The sequence below is a fragment of the Engystomops pustulosus genome, chromosome 1 (assembly GCF_040894005.1).
Source record: "Engystomops pustulosus chromosome 1, aEngPut4.maternal, whole genome shotgun sequence".
NCBI classification, from domain to species: domain Eukaryota; kingdom Metazoa; phylum Chordata; class Amphibia; order Anura; family Leptodactylidae; genus Engystomops; species Engystomops pustulosus.
The window spans coordinates 169804672-169821017 of record NC_092411.1 but is presented as its reverse complement, the minus strand read 5'-3'; the positions used below and the strand labels follow the sequence as shown (position 1 = coordinate 169821017).

General features: G+C 44.5%; 1 protein-coding gene across 3 annotated transcripts in view; it reads left to right on the top strand.

Annotated features, from left to right (window-relative positions):
* Positions 1-16346, top strand: part of LONP1 (lon peptidase 1, mitochondrial) — a 562611-nt gene that overhangs the window by 354408 nt on the left and 191857 nt on the right. For all 3 annotated transcript variants that reach the window (XM_072113845.1, XM_072113844.1, XM_072113842.1), the window contains exon 11: positions 8974-9061. In XM_072113845.1, the coding sequence (XP_071969946.1) occupies positions 8974-9061 (88 nt within the window). The remainder of the gene's footprint in view (positions 1-8973; positions 9062-16346) is intronic.

The window sequence follows — 16346 nt, the reverse complement described above, 5'->3', positions numbered from 1 at the left end:
AGCACACACACACACACTACACTCACACAGCACACACACACACACACACTACACTCACACGGCACACACACACACACACACACTACACTCACACGGCACACACACACACACACACTACACTCACACGGCACACACACACACACACACTACACTCACACAGCACACACACACACACACACTACACTCACACAGCACACACACACACACACTACACTCACACAGCACACACACACACACTACACTCACACAGCACACACACACACACACACTACACTCACACAGCACACACACACACTACACTCACACAGCACACACACACACACTACACTCACACAGCACACACACACACACACACTACACTCACACAGCACACACACACACACACACTACACTCACACAGCACACACACACACACACACTACACTCACACAGCACACACACACACACACTACACTCACACAGCACACACACACACACACTACACTCACACAGCACACACACACACACACACTACACTCACACAGCACACACACACACTACACTCACACAGCACACACACACACACACACTACACTCACACAGCACACACACACACACACACTACACTCACACAGCACACACACACACACACTACACTCACACAGCACACACACACACACACTACACTCACACAGCACACACACACACACACACTACACGCACACACACACACACACACTACACTCACACAGCACACACACACACTACACTCACACAGCACACACACACACACTACACTCACACAGCACACACACACACACACACTACACTCACACAGCACACACACACACACACACTACACTCACACAGCACACACACACACTACACTCACACAGCACACACACACACTACACTCACACAGCACACACACACACACACTACACTCACACAGCACACACACACACACACACACTACACTCACACAGCACACACACACACACACTACACTCACACAGCACACACACACACACACACACTACACTCACACGGCACACACACACACACACACTACACTCACACGGCACACACACACACACACACACTACACTCACACGGCACACACACACACACACACACACACTACACTCACACAGCACACACACACACACACACTACACTCACACAGCACACACACACACTACACTCACACAGCACACACACACACTACACTCACACAGCACACACACACACACTACACTCACACGGCACACACACACACACTACACTCACACAGCACACACACACACACACACTACACTCACACGGCACACACACACTACACTACACTCACACGGCACACACACACTACACTACACTCACACGGCACACACACACTACACTACACTCACACGGCGCACACACACTACACTACACTCACACGGCGCACACACACTACACTACACTCACACGGCGCACACACACTACACTACACTCACACGGCGCACACACACTACACTACACTCACACGGCGCACACACACTACACTACACTCACACGGCGCACACACACACACACTACACTACACTCACACAGAACACTGCACACACTCACCCGGCCTTAAGTCCCGTCGGGATCACATAAATGCAGGTAGGGAGATGGAGCAGGACAGGGAGCAGCAGCCCCTCTGTCCACAGATCTCCCGGGGCCTGCGCTCTCGCTCCGGAGCGCTGCTGACACAGATCACTGTGTCACGTGTCCCGCTGAGCGACCCGGCGCGCGCTGTGATTGCGCTACAGACACTTACCTCTTTTGCAGCGTGCGCCGAACCGCTCAGCCTGCGCGCTACAGGGAATAATTGCCAAGCGTAACTTTACGCATGGCAATTATTTTGGGGGGTAATGGCGCCTCATCACGCGTCTATGGCTTGCTGTGTATGCTGCGACTCCAACGTGACACACCATTACCCAAATAGATGCAGGGAAACTGTAGCCAATAAACACTTAAATAAGTAAGGTTAGCCCTCTTAAAGGGGTTTTCTCACAAATCAAATTAGGCCCTATACACTGGATAGGGCCTAACTTGCTGATTGGGGGTTGCTCATGACCATTCTGCTCCATTCATCTCTATGGAGCTGACGGATATTGCCCACTTCAGGAAAAGCTGAGAGTTGTTTTTTTTTTTATTGTGTCCAAGAGGTACATTCATATGAAAATTTTTCATACAAAGATTCAATTTATTACAATTTTTTTGAGTAAACACATACACAATTTGTTAGACTATGTCAGAACAATGGTAGTTAACATGTAATTATGGGGAAGAAGTAGGCACCAATACTATGTCAATCAATGGTCCACTCAATTCACAATTGTCAAAGCCCATCTTAAAGATTTCTTGTACATTAGACTAAAGGTCTGGCAAAGGAAGCTTAAACAGTTTTAAGTTGTATCTCAGAACTTGAGAAGAGGCATTCCTTCACTGGTCTTGCCATGATGAGTAGAAAGTGGAAAGAGTTTGCTTTCTGAGACCTAGCGTTTTCTCGTACACGTGTTGATCCAGGGTTTCCTGGAGGAGATTTCCATGATCTAGCCATCAGCAATTTGGCAGTCTACACAGTATGTCCTATGAACTTTCTGTACTTGTAGGGAAATTTAGTAATTTCCAGCATGAGTGAAGCCAATGGAGGGTCCGGTTGAGAATAGAAACATATATAGTAAACATATATAGTAAAGGACACTCCATCTCCCTTGCAATGGCCTTGTGTCAGGAATCAGGGGTAGTGGACCCACTGATAGCCGGTTTTCACCAGCGCCTGCCGCAAAGCAGGTTGAATTTGCTGCAGCATGGTAGCATAAACCAGCACAATCATTTGACACCAGTTATGTTTAATTTGGGTAATGTGGTAGCCGGTTCTAGTGACGCATCACGCAGTGACGACCTGTCTCTGTGCAAGCCTCAGGTCTTACCTTAATAGTTTGGAAGTGCCTTATAAAGACTAATGTACTAGAAATTTTTGGTGTGAACTGTTGTTTTGCCGCACAGTGATGTCCAGAACGAAGTTAATGTTATTGGGTTTTTGGTAGGCCGGTTTTGTGACGTACTTAAAGAGTGCATAAAGTACCAGTACAATAGAAAACCCCCAAAGATGATATGAGGATGGAATGGAAACTATATGCCTCACAGGATGTTTTTAGGGATTGGGGTGGGGGGGTTAGCATTTTAACCCCCGGGGTACTGGTCAAAATTTAATACAATTGACATGGTTCTGTGTAAAAATTGCATTTTTTTTCACAAATATGGCATTTCAGTGCCAAATATATGCCCAACTCAAGCCACTCTAGACAAATACCCCAAATATCATTCTGCGGGTTGTCCCGAGTACGGCAACATCACATGTTTTGTGGCAATAATCGACAGGCTAGGCACATAGCTGAGAAGGGAAGGAGCAAAATTTAGCTTTTGGAGCTCCGTTTTCACAAGCTTGGATTTTGAGTGCCATGTTGTGTTCACAGAGCCCCTGAGATACCATTACAATAGAAACCTTAGAGAAGTGACATCTCTAGCCAAAATGTAATACAAAGTGAACCATACATTTTTTTTTTTCAAGTATGCCATGTTAGTACCAATGCATTTTGCTAAACTCGTACCACTAGGGACAAACACATCAAAAATCATTGTGTATGTTATCCCGGTTATGGCAATACCCCATATGTGACAATAATCTATAGGATGGGAAAGCAGCAGGGCTCAGTAGGGAAGAAGCAAAATTTTAGCTTTTGAAGAACCTTTTTCACTTGACTTCATGTTTGGGTGCCCTTGAGGTACCAGTTCAGGGGCGCAGGTGCGCCCCTGAACTGGTACCTCAAGGGCACCCAAACCATGAGGCGTGTTGAGAATCTCGCCTCAGGCTGTATTTATTTTATACTACATGGCGGTATGCTGTATGCATTTTTATACTACTTGGCTGTACACTATATGCATTTTATAGTACATGGAGGCACACTGTATGCATTTTATACTATGTGGTGCGCACTGTATGCATTTTATACTATATGGCGGCATGCTGTGTGCATTTTATACTACTTGGCGGTATGCTGTATCTATTTTATACTACATGACGGTATGCTGTATGCATTTTATACTACATGGCGGCACGCTGTGTGCATTTTATACTACTTGGCGGTATGCTGTATCTATTTTATACTACATGACGGTATGCTGTATGCATTTTATACTACATGGCTGTACTCTATATGCATTTTATAGTACATGGGGGCACACTGTATGCATTTTATACTAAGTGGTGGCACGCTGTATGCATTTTATACTACATAGTGGCACGCTGTATGCATTTTATACTACATGGCAGCACGCTGTATGCATTTTATACTACATGTCGGTACGCTGTATGCATTTTATACTACATGGCGGTACGCTGTATGCATTTTATACTACATGACGGTAGGCTGTATGTATTTTGCATTGGTTTATTTTTATACCAAACCGATATGATCTGGTTCTGACACTCCCTGATATATTACATATATCGGGGGGTCTCTTTATAGCTTGCCTTAGGCAGCAGAAAGGCTTGGTTCACCCCTGTACCAGTTCAATAGAAACCCTCAAGAAGTGACACCATTTTAGGAAAGGACACCCCTCAAATAATTTATTTAGGATTATATGAGCATTTTAACCCCTAAGATCCTGGCTAAAATGTAATACAAATTGAATGGTGCAGAGTAAAAATTGCATTGCAGTTTCTCAAATATGCCATTTATTTGTAGATGCTTTTAGGGACCAGTATAGTAGAAACCCCTGAGAACTGACCCTATTTGGAAACTACAACCCTCCTTGAATTAATCTAGAGTTGTAGTGAGCATTTTAACCCCACAGGGGACCTCAATGCTAATGCATAATGGTTAGTGCATAGTAAAAAAATATACATTATGTCATCAGGTGCCCAGCTTTTGCTACTGGAGACAAACACCCCAATAACCATCGTGAGGTATGGCAATACCTCATATGTGGCAATAATCTACAGGCTGCGCACACGGCAGGACTCAGAATGGAAGGTGTGGCATGATGTATAAGCTGTTGAGAGTAAATCAAGGAAATTAATAAATTATATCCAGCAGGCGTGTGATAAATCCGAAAACAATTTGTCATACAAAATCGAGGATTATTGGGACATGTCTCACACTGGTAAAAGACTCTTTGGAGCACACCCTGCACCTTTTTTGTTTCCTTCTCTTGCTGGCAGTTTGGGGAACTTCTTCTGGAAAGTCCTGCCCTGGTACAATATGTGCGGCCTTGCTTCCAGAAGTACTAGCATTCCCCCCCCTCCCCTGGTCCCTGTGATGTCTTAGGGAAGGTGTACTCCAGTGATCTCTACCCATCCCGCTGATCTGCCCTGCAATGGCATCACAGGTGCAGGAAGTTCCTGCATCCAATAAATTGAACGCAAAGTTATAGCGCTCGTTGTCCGATATATCGGATGCAGAGTGCTAACAGGTTAAAGCACATTGCAACCTATATAAATGTAGTATCCCTTCAATTGTACCAACCCAAAGAATAAAAGAAGGCATGTCATTTGGGGTGCCCAGTGAAAGCTGTTAAAACGAAACTCACAAGAAAATGGCAGAAATGATGGCATTTTTTGCAGCAATTCCATTGCGTTTGGAATTTTTTTCTGGTTTCCAATATATGAAATGGAATATTAAACACTGACATTGCAAAGTGCAATTTGTTATGCAGAAAACAACCCCTTAATAAATAAGTAGTTGTGGAAAATGAAAGTGTATGTTCACAAATGCGCCATGCGGGCTGCACTGGAGGGAACAGGAGTAATAATGGGAAACTTTAACTTTCCAAATATAAATTAAGGTCTTCTTCATCTGTGAGGGGAGCTGTACAGGAGCACAAAGTTGGGGGCTAAGAGCTGACCAAAGTTCAACCCTTAGATCTAAACATAAGCTTTTGTCAGGGTGCAAGGTGAGTTATAACACACAATTATATTGCAATGCAAATGTTTAGAGGAAGCAGAAAGCATATTTGCAGTGCAGCAGTAATGGGCTTTTGAAACCTGCCTATAGTGAAAATAAGGTCCTTATTTTAAGGTCCTCTTTTTTTTTAGTCAGAAAGAGTTAATTAAATATCATCAATATTAAGGATCTGTAATGTACATCCCATTCTGCAAAATATAAGCCCTCATAACTCAAAAAGGTAAAATGTAAAGGCAGTACAATATGACAATGCATATTCTCTCTGCAATTGCACTCCTTTGCTTCAGTGCCTTGTTGTGTACCCATTCAGAAGTTTACCACAAGCTGTGAAGTATTGGTCTACTCAAGACAAATTTCCATTTTAATTGTTTTTGGTCAAAATGAATGTATTTTTCAAACAAAAAAAAAATTATAAATCACACTATTTTATGTAAATCCCTGTGACCATCTTTTTGTAACGTAAATGGTTGAAAAATGTGGCTTTTTTTTACCAAAAATTCTGTCACCCAGACCATGGTTTGTACCAGTATTGCAACTCGGCTGCTTAAAGAAGAGTGGAACCGAGTTGTATAGCACAAACCATGGTCATCTGTGGCACTGTATTTGGAAGAAAACAGCCATGTTCTTCAACCTCCAGTTAACCTCTTTAAAGGACACCTGTCATCAGGTCTGTGTCACTTGTCCTGTCACTACTACCTGTTGGAGCAGCTCACAAGGATCCCATCCCAGCCTTTATCTAGTTATTTCATACATTATTCATTGTAAAATCATCTATTTTTTATCATGTAAATGAGGCTGGTCACATGGTCAGAGGCAGTGATGTCACCGCTGTTACCCCTCCCCTCTCCTCCCCCTGCTCATGTCTGTGTGTAATGTATAGTAAAGTATTGCTGGTATCTGTGCTGCATCTGCTGACATGCTGCATCCTCCTAATATACAGGTGAGAAACACAGACATCAGCTACACATGAATCTGACATGTTCTGCTGTAACATGGCTGCCTGGAGCTGCTGTATCTCTCCTAAACACACACACATGCACACACAGGCTGCAGGGGGCGTGGCCACCAGCACCAGGAAGCACATCATTATACAGCCTCACATCATTATACAGGCTGTCAGTCATGCACTGGGGGTGTGGCTGTGCCTCCCACTCATGAATAGAGTGGACAGCTTGAATATGCTAATGCTTCATTGGACATTTCACAGGTCATTTGCATACAGCTTTAGGACCTCATTGCTTAGGTTTACAGGCATGTAGAGGGACAATGAAGGGATAGAGGCAATGCTCTCTAATGGCAGTTTATGAAAATATATTTAGTTTAGGGGGGTTATTTTGCATGACGGGTTCTCTTTAAAGTTGTTTTACGTATGTTAAGGCTGTAAGGGTCTATAATGAGTTAAATTCTGGTGTTTTAATATTATTTAGGCCTCTTAAAGTCACTTGAAAGCTGAGTTGGCCTCCCTTCAAAACTTGTTTTGGTGATTTTCTTGAAAAGGTGAAAAAAATACCCCTAAAGTTATTAACTTCATAATGTAACCTCAAAATGGGATTTGTTAAAGCTTCCCAAAGCTTTAGTGGCACATGTCAGTTTCTAAAAAGATCATGTAGATCAAAGCAGAGAATGTATTAAAACAAAAGATCATGAAGATCAAAGCAGAGAAATGGTGTTAATTGGTGACCATTTATTTATTTTTTTTGCTTTAGAAGATTTTGAATTTAAAAGTGGCAAATATTTACAATTTTTTTTCCAACTTCCACATTTTTTATAATTAAGCTCAAAAACACCTGGGTTAGTTAAATAATTTTATAAATTATAAAGAATGAGACAGTTTGCAAATCAGTTAATGGAAATCTACCATCAAAGTCAAGTATGATAAACCAGGGACACTTACTGGTAGATCCAGGCACCGTGACTGGTGATTTCTTTTAAATTTGTTATCCATGGCCCTCTTCCTTCTAAAATCAACTTGTAAAATGATGCTTATGAGCTATGGCCGTATTATAGCAGCCATCTGTACTGTAGGTTTACAAGCTGTTGTTACACTGCAGCAGCATGTCTCAGTCTCACTTTCCCCCCTTTACTTCCTGTAGTCTTTTGAGCAGTGAGAGGGAGAAGTTCTCCTTTAGAATGTACCAGTCTGTGAATCTGCAGCATGGAGGGGCATCTCATAACACAGACATAGCCTTTCTGGCCCACTGTCATAACTTTAAATGTTGCTTTTAGAAGAAAGGAGGTTAAAGGATTATTTGGTACCCAAACCACCGGTTCATAAGGATCCGTGGGTGGTTTATTGTCCCAAATCTCCCAGACAGGTGTCCTTAAAGTTTTAAAAGAAGTTTGAAGTAATTTGGATGTAATTTGTATTAGGTGCCCTTGGTCCCCTGTGTACTTTATAAGAAAAGATATCCAAAAATGTGATGTGAATGTAGCTTTAGTTGCTGAAAACTGACCAACCTAATTTTTTTTTGTATGTCCTCTAATGAATTACATTTTGAAGGGTCAATGCCAATTGATGTTGCTGTCACTATTACCCAGATGTAGCTAATAGACAAAGAGAAAGTCTTTCACTCCTGTAGAAGTAGGCAGAAGAAAAAAAAAATCAGATGAGGGACATCTGGGTAATAGGCAGAAGAAAATAAAACATCAGATGAGGGACCTCTGGGTAATAGGCAGAAGAAAAAAAGTTGATTGACACTCGTAATCCATTAAAAATGTTGTGCAGCTTGTCACACCATCCTATCCTTGCATTTGCTTTTACCTGTATTGTACCTATTTCTGGATGAATAAAGCTGCACAACATTTTTAATTGGATTACGTGAGTGCCAATCAACTTTTTCTCTTCTGCCTATTGCCCAGATGTCCTTCATTCTGAACTATTGGTATTTTAAGCATATGATTGTAGAATTGATTCTAACAATTTTTCTTTTATGTATGTCGAAGTTTATGAAAGCACTTCTACTGTTTAAAATTAAGCTTCTCAACATCTTTACAGAAGAACGTATGTTGGGGCAATGCCAGGAAAAATCATTCAGTGTCTAAAGAAGACTAAAACTGAAAACCCTCTTATTCTTATTGATGAGGTTTGTAACTTTGCCTAATTTTTTGTGTGACTAAAATAATGAGCTGAATCTCTTCCTGCAAATGTGCTGAAGTTCCTTCATTGTTACAATATGTATGCCCAAGAGAAAAACCGATGCAAAAACTGACCAAAAAGAGTATGCAAGACCATCAATACAAGGCTTTATTAAATAATACGATGACACAAAATATTCCTGCATTGTACTCGTCTTTGCCTTTTCCAGGGTGCAACTATACACTGTATCCTTTGTAGTGTTTTTTATACTTTGTGTGTTTTGTCATTGTAATATTCAATAAAGCTTTGTATTGATTGTCTTAAAGTGTAACTGTAAAGCTATAGTGATTTTACCAAATTATTATATGTGATTCCCCCTTTGAAAACAAACAGACGATGCATACTTTGTGCTGCTCATACTTTTCTTTCCCAAGTTATGACATTTTCTGTTCTGAAAGTGTTTGACACAAATCTTTCTCACCAGAGGTGAAGTGGGCTGAGACTAATAACGATTCGTTTAATTTTAAAAATGTATTATAACACAATAAAACCTGTGTAAATTTTGGTATCACTGTGATCGCACCAAACCAAAGAATAAAGTAGAGGTGTTATTTTGAGCGAAGAGTGAAAGTTGTAAAAACTGAGCCCACAAGTACATGACACACATGCATTTTTTTTTCAATTTTTTCACATTTGGAATTTTTTTCTGACTCCACACTACATGGCAGGGAATAATAAATAACATCACTGGAAAGTAAAATTTGTTATACGCAAAATAAGCCCTCACACAGCTCTGTACACGGAAAAATGAAAAGTTAGGGATTTTTTAACATGGAGAGCGAGAATATTTTGGCATTTTTGGGACTGAAAGGAGCCGGCGCCAGAAGCTGCGGGTGTCATATATATCATAGCCGACATCTGCCTCTAACACCGCGATCGGAGATTTTTAGAGGCATTTAAAGTGAATCAGAATACCACCCCACCCCCGCCTGCAGCTGCGCGATCTTCCGCCGAATGCCGGGTCCTTGTCTTTTGGCAGGACCCGGCTGTAAGACACTAGGGCAGGCGCAACATGTAACCTGTAAAAGAGCTTGAACAAGTGATCAGAAGATCACTTGTGCAAGCTTACATGTCAGCAACTGTAAAAAAAAAAGGAAAAATAAATAATAAAGGAAAGTGAAATTCCGCCAAAACACCACATTTCCCTGTACACAAGTAATAAAGTATAAAAAAAACACAATCACAAAAAAACCCACTTATTTGGTATTGCTATGCAATCTGTACAATAAATCCTAATCATAATTGGACCCGCTCGGTGAACGTGGTAAAAAAAAAACCCCAAAACTTGCCAAAAATTTACATTTTTTATCAAATTTCTTTACAAAAAATGTTCTAAAAAGTGATCCAAAAAAGTTACAAGCACCAAAATGTTACCACTGAAAAGAACAACTTGTCACGCAAAAAATAAGTTCACAACCAGCTCCGTCAACCAAAAAATACTATAGTTGTGCCGCTATAAAAATGCCAACAGTAAAACAAATGCAATTTTTTAGTTTTCCTTCAATAAAATTGGACAAATATAAACAAAACTATATAAATGAGGTATCACCGTAATCGTAGTGATCCATAGTATAAAGATAATATATTATTGTAATGCTACATAGAGATGAGCGAGCACTAAAATGCTCGGGTACTCGTTATTCGAGACGAACTTTTCCTGATGCTCGAGTGCTCGTCTCAAATAACGAGCCCCATTGAAGTCAATGGGAGACTCGAGCATTTTTCAAGGGGACCAAGGCTCTGCACAGTGAAGCTTGGCCAAACACCTGGAAACCTCAGAAAAGGATGGAAACACCACGAAAATGGACAGGAAACAGCAGGGGCAGCATGCATGGATGCCTCTGAGGCTGCTTAAACGCACCATTATGCCAAAATTATGGGCAACAGCATGGCCATGACAGAGTGACAGAATGAAGCTAGATAGCATCTAAAACATCCAATAATTGACCCTGACACTATAGGGGACGGCATGCAGAGGCAGCGGCAGCAGCGGCAGGCTAGAGAGTGTCCTGGCAACATACCCCAAATGGACTCAGGCTTAAAACCAATGGGTGGCAGAGAGGAACCAAAGGAGGTGAGCAAGAAGCGCTCAAATAATATCGGTAAATGATAAAAGTTTGCCAGTATATTTTGTGGATTACACAGCAGGGTGGTGACAAAGTTAACAAGTTTGATGTGGAAGCCATGAAAACAACCCAAAATTCTGCCTAACACAGCTTGTTTGATAAGGGGACCATGTATGCCTACAGTTCATGCCAGTCGCTGCACTGGCTGCCAGTCTCCTTTCGAATACAGTTTAAAATAATAACCCTCATCCATAAAGCTCTGTATAATGCTGCACCCCCCTACCTCTCCTCTCTTATCTCAGTCTATCGCCCAACCCGTGCTCTTAGATCCGCCAGTGATCTTAGATTAACCTCTACCCTAGTGCGGACCTCCCACTCGCGTCTCCAAGACTTCTCTAGAGCTGCACCAATTCTATGGAATGCTCTGCCCTGGACTATCAGACTAATACCTAACCTCCAAAGTTTCAAACGTGCTCTTAAAACCCATTTCTTTAGGCAAGCCTATAACACTCATTAACTGCATGAAGTTTTAACTCTTCTACTAACCCGTCCTGTGTCGTCCTCCCATCTGTTATCCAGCAACCAACAGGCACCAGACTTCTCTGCAGTCCCATTCACCCTGGACCTGGTATATAAGATGACGGCTGAGTGGTTCAAGCGACAGCAATTCCATTTATTATATTTTGTTCTATTCCCTAAGAAGAATGGCTTGACCATTAAATATTCTTTTACCTCGTGTTACCCCATCATCTTCATAAACCGTAAGCTCTGGCGAGCAGGGACCTCACTCCTGTTGTTCCATACAAATGTTGTGCTCTGTTACATTACATTTGTATTTGTTTCCTATGATTTGTAAAGCGCTACGGAATATGATGGCGCTATATAAATAAAGATTATTATTATTATTATTATGGAGGCAGTGAACTAGTAGTAGATTAAAGGTGCTGCAGTTAAAACTATGTTAGTTGGATCTTGGGATGGAGCTGGCGCTCCGCTTCCAGGCGAGCTTTCGCCAATCCAAGCCCCTGTCTCTAGGCTACTCCCCAAACAGCACTTCTAAGAACCTTTTGTATAAGATCAAGTGTAGTAGCGTTCTTATAAGTTTGGGATATGGCGGGTGAGGGGAATGTAAACTGATGCGCAAGAAGCGCTGAAATAATATCGGTAAATGATAAAAGTTTGCCAGTATATTTTGTGGATTACACAGCAGGGTGGCGACAAAGTTAACAAGTTTGATGTGGAATGCCCTGTAATAGCTCTTGGGCGGTGTGCCTTTTATCGCCTAGGCTCAGCAGTTTGAGCACCGCCTGCTGTCGCTTAGCGACGGCACTGCTGCTGTGCCTAGAGCTACCGACTGATGGCGCCATGCCCACAGATGGTAATTCGGAGGAGGAGGAGGTGGAGGAGGGGTGGGAGGAGGAGGAGGTATAGTAGGCCTTTGAGACCTGGACCGAGGTAGGCCCCGCAATACTCTGCGTCGGCAGTATATGACCAGTCCCATGGTCAGACTCGGTCCCAGCCTCCACCAATGTAAGTGTAGTAGCGTTCTTATAAGTTTGGGATATGGCGGGTGAGGGGAATGTAAACAGATGCGCAAGAAGCGCTGAAATAATATCGGTAAATGATAAAAGTTTGCCAGTATATTTTGTGGATTACACAGCAGGGTGGCGACAAAGTTAACAACTTTGATGTGGAATCCATGAAAACAACCCAAATTTCTGCCTGACACACCTCGTTTGATAAGGGGACGATGTATGGAGGCAGCTATATGGACGACTTTTGGAGGTAGCAACGTGTGGAGGCTGCTATGGAGACAATTTAATTTGGATAGTGCCTGTATGTGGCAGTCCAAAAAAGTTTTCAAACCAGAGGAGCAGGTAGGTGGCCCTCCAGAAAAATTGAATAGATTGAGTCCCTGTATGTGGCAATCTATTCAATTTTTCTGGAGGGCCACCTACCTGCTCCTCTGGTTTGAAAACTTTTTTGGACTGCCACATACAGGGACTCAGAGGAGCAGGTAGGTGGCCCTCCAGAAAAATGAAATAGATTGATTGCCTGTATGTGGCAGTCCAAAAAAGTTTTCAAACCAGAGGAGCAGGTAGGTGGCCCTCCAGATAAATTGAATAGATTGAGTGCCTGTATGTGGCATTTCAAAAAATTGTTTAAAACAGAGGACCGGGTAGGTGGCCCTCCAGAAAAATTAAATGCATAAAGTACTATAGCTAGAGCCAGTGGGCCCTGTCAAAAAATAGCCAGTTTCCTCTGCTTTAGTGTACAAAGAGGAGGAGAAGGAGGAAAATGAGGAGGAGGAGTGCATAAATTATTCAGGTTGAGCTTCCTTCATCTGGTGGAGATTGGAAATTATGAGAAATCCAGGCTTTATTCATCTTAATAAGCGTCAGCCTGTCAGCGCTGTCAGTCGACAGGCGTGTACGCTTATCGGTGATGATGCCACCAGCTGCACTGAAAACCCGCTCGGACAAGACGCTAGCGGCAGGGCAGGCAAGAACCTCCAAGGCGTACAGCGCCAGTTCGTGCCACATGTCCAGCTTTGAAACCCAGTAGTTGTAGGGAGCTGTGTGATCATTTAGGACGATGGTATGGTCAGCTACGTACTCCCTCACCATCTTTCTGTAAAGATCAGCCCTACTCTGCCGAGACTGGGGACAGGTGACAGTGTCTTGCTGGGGTGACATAAAGCTGGCAAAAGCCTTGTAAAGCTTACCCTTGCCAGTGCTGGACAAGCTGCCTGCTCGCCTACTCTCCCTCGCTACTTGTCCCGCAGAACTACGCACTCTGCCGCTAGCGCTGTCAGAAGGGAAATAGTGTTTCAGCTTGTGCACCAGGGCCTGCTGGTATTCATGCATTCTCACACTCCTTTCCTCTCCAGGGATGAGAGTGGAAAGATTTTGCTTGTACCGTGGGTCCAGGAGAGTGAATACCCAGTAATCGGTGCTGGAATAAATTCTTTGAACGCGAGGGTCACGGGATAGGCAGCCTAGCATGAAATCTGCCATATGCGCCAGAGTACCAACGCGCAAGAATTCACTCCCCTCACTGTCCTGACTGTCCTCCTCCAACTCCTCTTCTTCTGCCCATACACGCTGAACAGTGAAGGACTGAACAATGGTCCCCTCTTGTGTCTCGCCAACATTCTCCTCCTCATCCTCCTCCACCTCCTCCGATATGCGCTGAGAAACAGACCTAAGGGTGCTTTGGCTATCAACAAGGGAATCTTCTTCCCCCGTCTCTTGTGACGAGCGCAAAGCTTCCGACTCCATGCTGATCAGAGATTTTTTCAACAGGCCAAGCAGCGGGATGGTGAGGCTGATGATGGCGGCATCGCCACTGACCATCTGTGTTGACTCCTCAAAGTTACTCAGCACCTGACAGATATCAGACATCCACGTCCACTCCTCATTGTAGACTGACTGACCTGACTACCAGTTCTGGTGGAAGTTGACATCTGGCAGTCTACAATCGCTCTGCGCTGCTGGTAAACTCTGGATAACATGGTTAATGTTGAATTCCACCTCGTGGGCACATCGCACAACAGTCGGTGAGCGGGCAGTTGGAGGCGGCGCTGCGCTGCCCTGAGAGTGGCAGCATCTGTGCTGGACTTCCTGAAATGCGCACAGATGCGGCGCACCTTCGTGAGCAAATCAGACAGATTGGGGTATGTCTTGAGGAAACGCTGAACTATGAGATTTAACACATGGGCCAGGCATGGCACATGTGTCAGTCTGCCGAGTTGCAGAGCCGCCACCAGGTTACAGCCGTTGTCACACACAACCATGCCTGGCTTCAGGTTCAGCGGTGCCAGCCACAGATCAGTCTGCGCCCTGATGCCCTGTAATAGTTCTTTGGCGGTGTGCCTTTTATCGCCTAGGCTCAGCAGTTTGAGCACCGCCTGCTGTCGCTTAGCGACGGCACTGCTGCTGTGCCTAGAGCTAGCGACTGATGGCGCCATGCCCACGGATGGTAGTTCGGAGGAGGAGGTGGAGGAGGGGTGGGAGGAGGAGGAGTCATAGTAGGCCTGAAAGACCTGGACCGAGGTAGGCCCCGCAATCCTCGGCGTCGGCAGTATATGACCAGCCGCAGGGTCAGACTCGGTCCCAGCCTCCACCAAGTTAACCCAATGTGCCGTCAGCGATATATAGTGGCCCTTCCCGGCAGCACTCGTCCACGTGTCCGTGGTCAGGTGGACCTTGTCAGAAACGGCGTTGGTCAGGGCACGGATGATGTTGTCTGACACGTGCTGGTGCAGGGCTGGGACGGCACATCGGGAAAAGTAGTGGCGGCTGGGGACCGAATACCGAGGGGCGGCCGCCGCCATGAGGTTGCGAAAGGCCTCGGTCTCTACTAGCCTATAGGGCAGCATCTACAGGCTAAGCAATCTGGAGATGTGGACATTAAGGGCTTGGGCGTGCGGGTGGGTTGCACTATATTTCCGTTTCCGCTCCAGCGTCTGGGGTATGGAGAGCTGAACGCTGGTGGATGCTGTGGAGGATCGTGGAGGCGACGATGGGGTTTTTGTGCCAGGGTCCTGGGCAGGGGGCTGACTATCAGCTGACACAGGGGAAGGAGCAGTGGTGTGCACGGCCGGAGGTGAACGGGCTTGGTGCCACTGAGTGGGGTGTTTAGCATTCATATGCCTGCGCATACTGGTGGTAGTTAAGCTAGTAGTGGTGGAACGCCTGCTGATCCTGGTTTAGGAAAGGTTGCACACCACAGTCCGTCGGTCATCCGATGTTTCCTTAAAGAACCTCCAGACTTCTGAAAATCTAGCCCTCGCCGCGGGAGCTTCACTACGTGACACATTTGGCGCTGATGCACCTGCTCTGGCCCTGCCTCTCCGTCTGGCCCCACCACTGCCTCTTCCAACCTGTTCTGGTCGAGGACTCTCCTCCGTCTCAGAAGCACTGTGTTCACCCGGCCTCTCAACCCAGCTTGGGTCTGTCACCTCATCATCCTCCGATCCCTCAGTCTGCTCCCCCCTCGGACTTCCTGCCCTGACAACAACTTCACCACTGTCTGACAACCGTGTCTCCTCATCGTCGGGCACCTCTTTACACACTTCTTCCACTACGTCAAGAAGGTCATCATCACCCACAGTCTGCGACTGGTGGAAAACCTGGGCATCGGAAAATTGCTCAGCAGCAACCG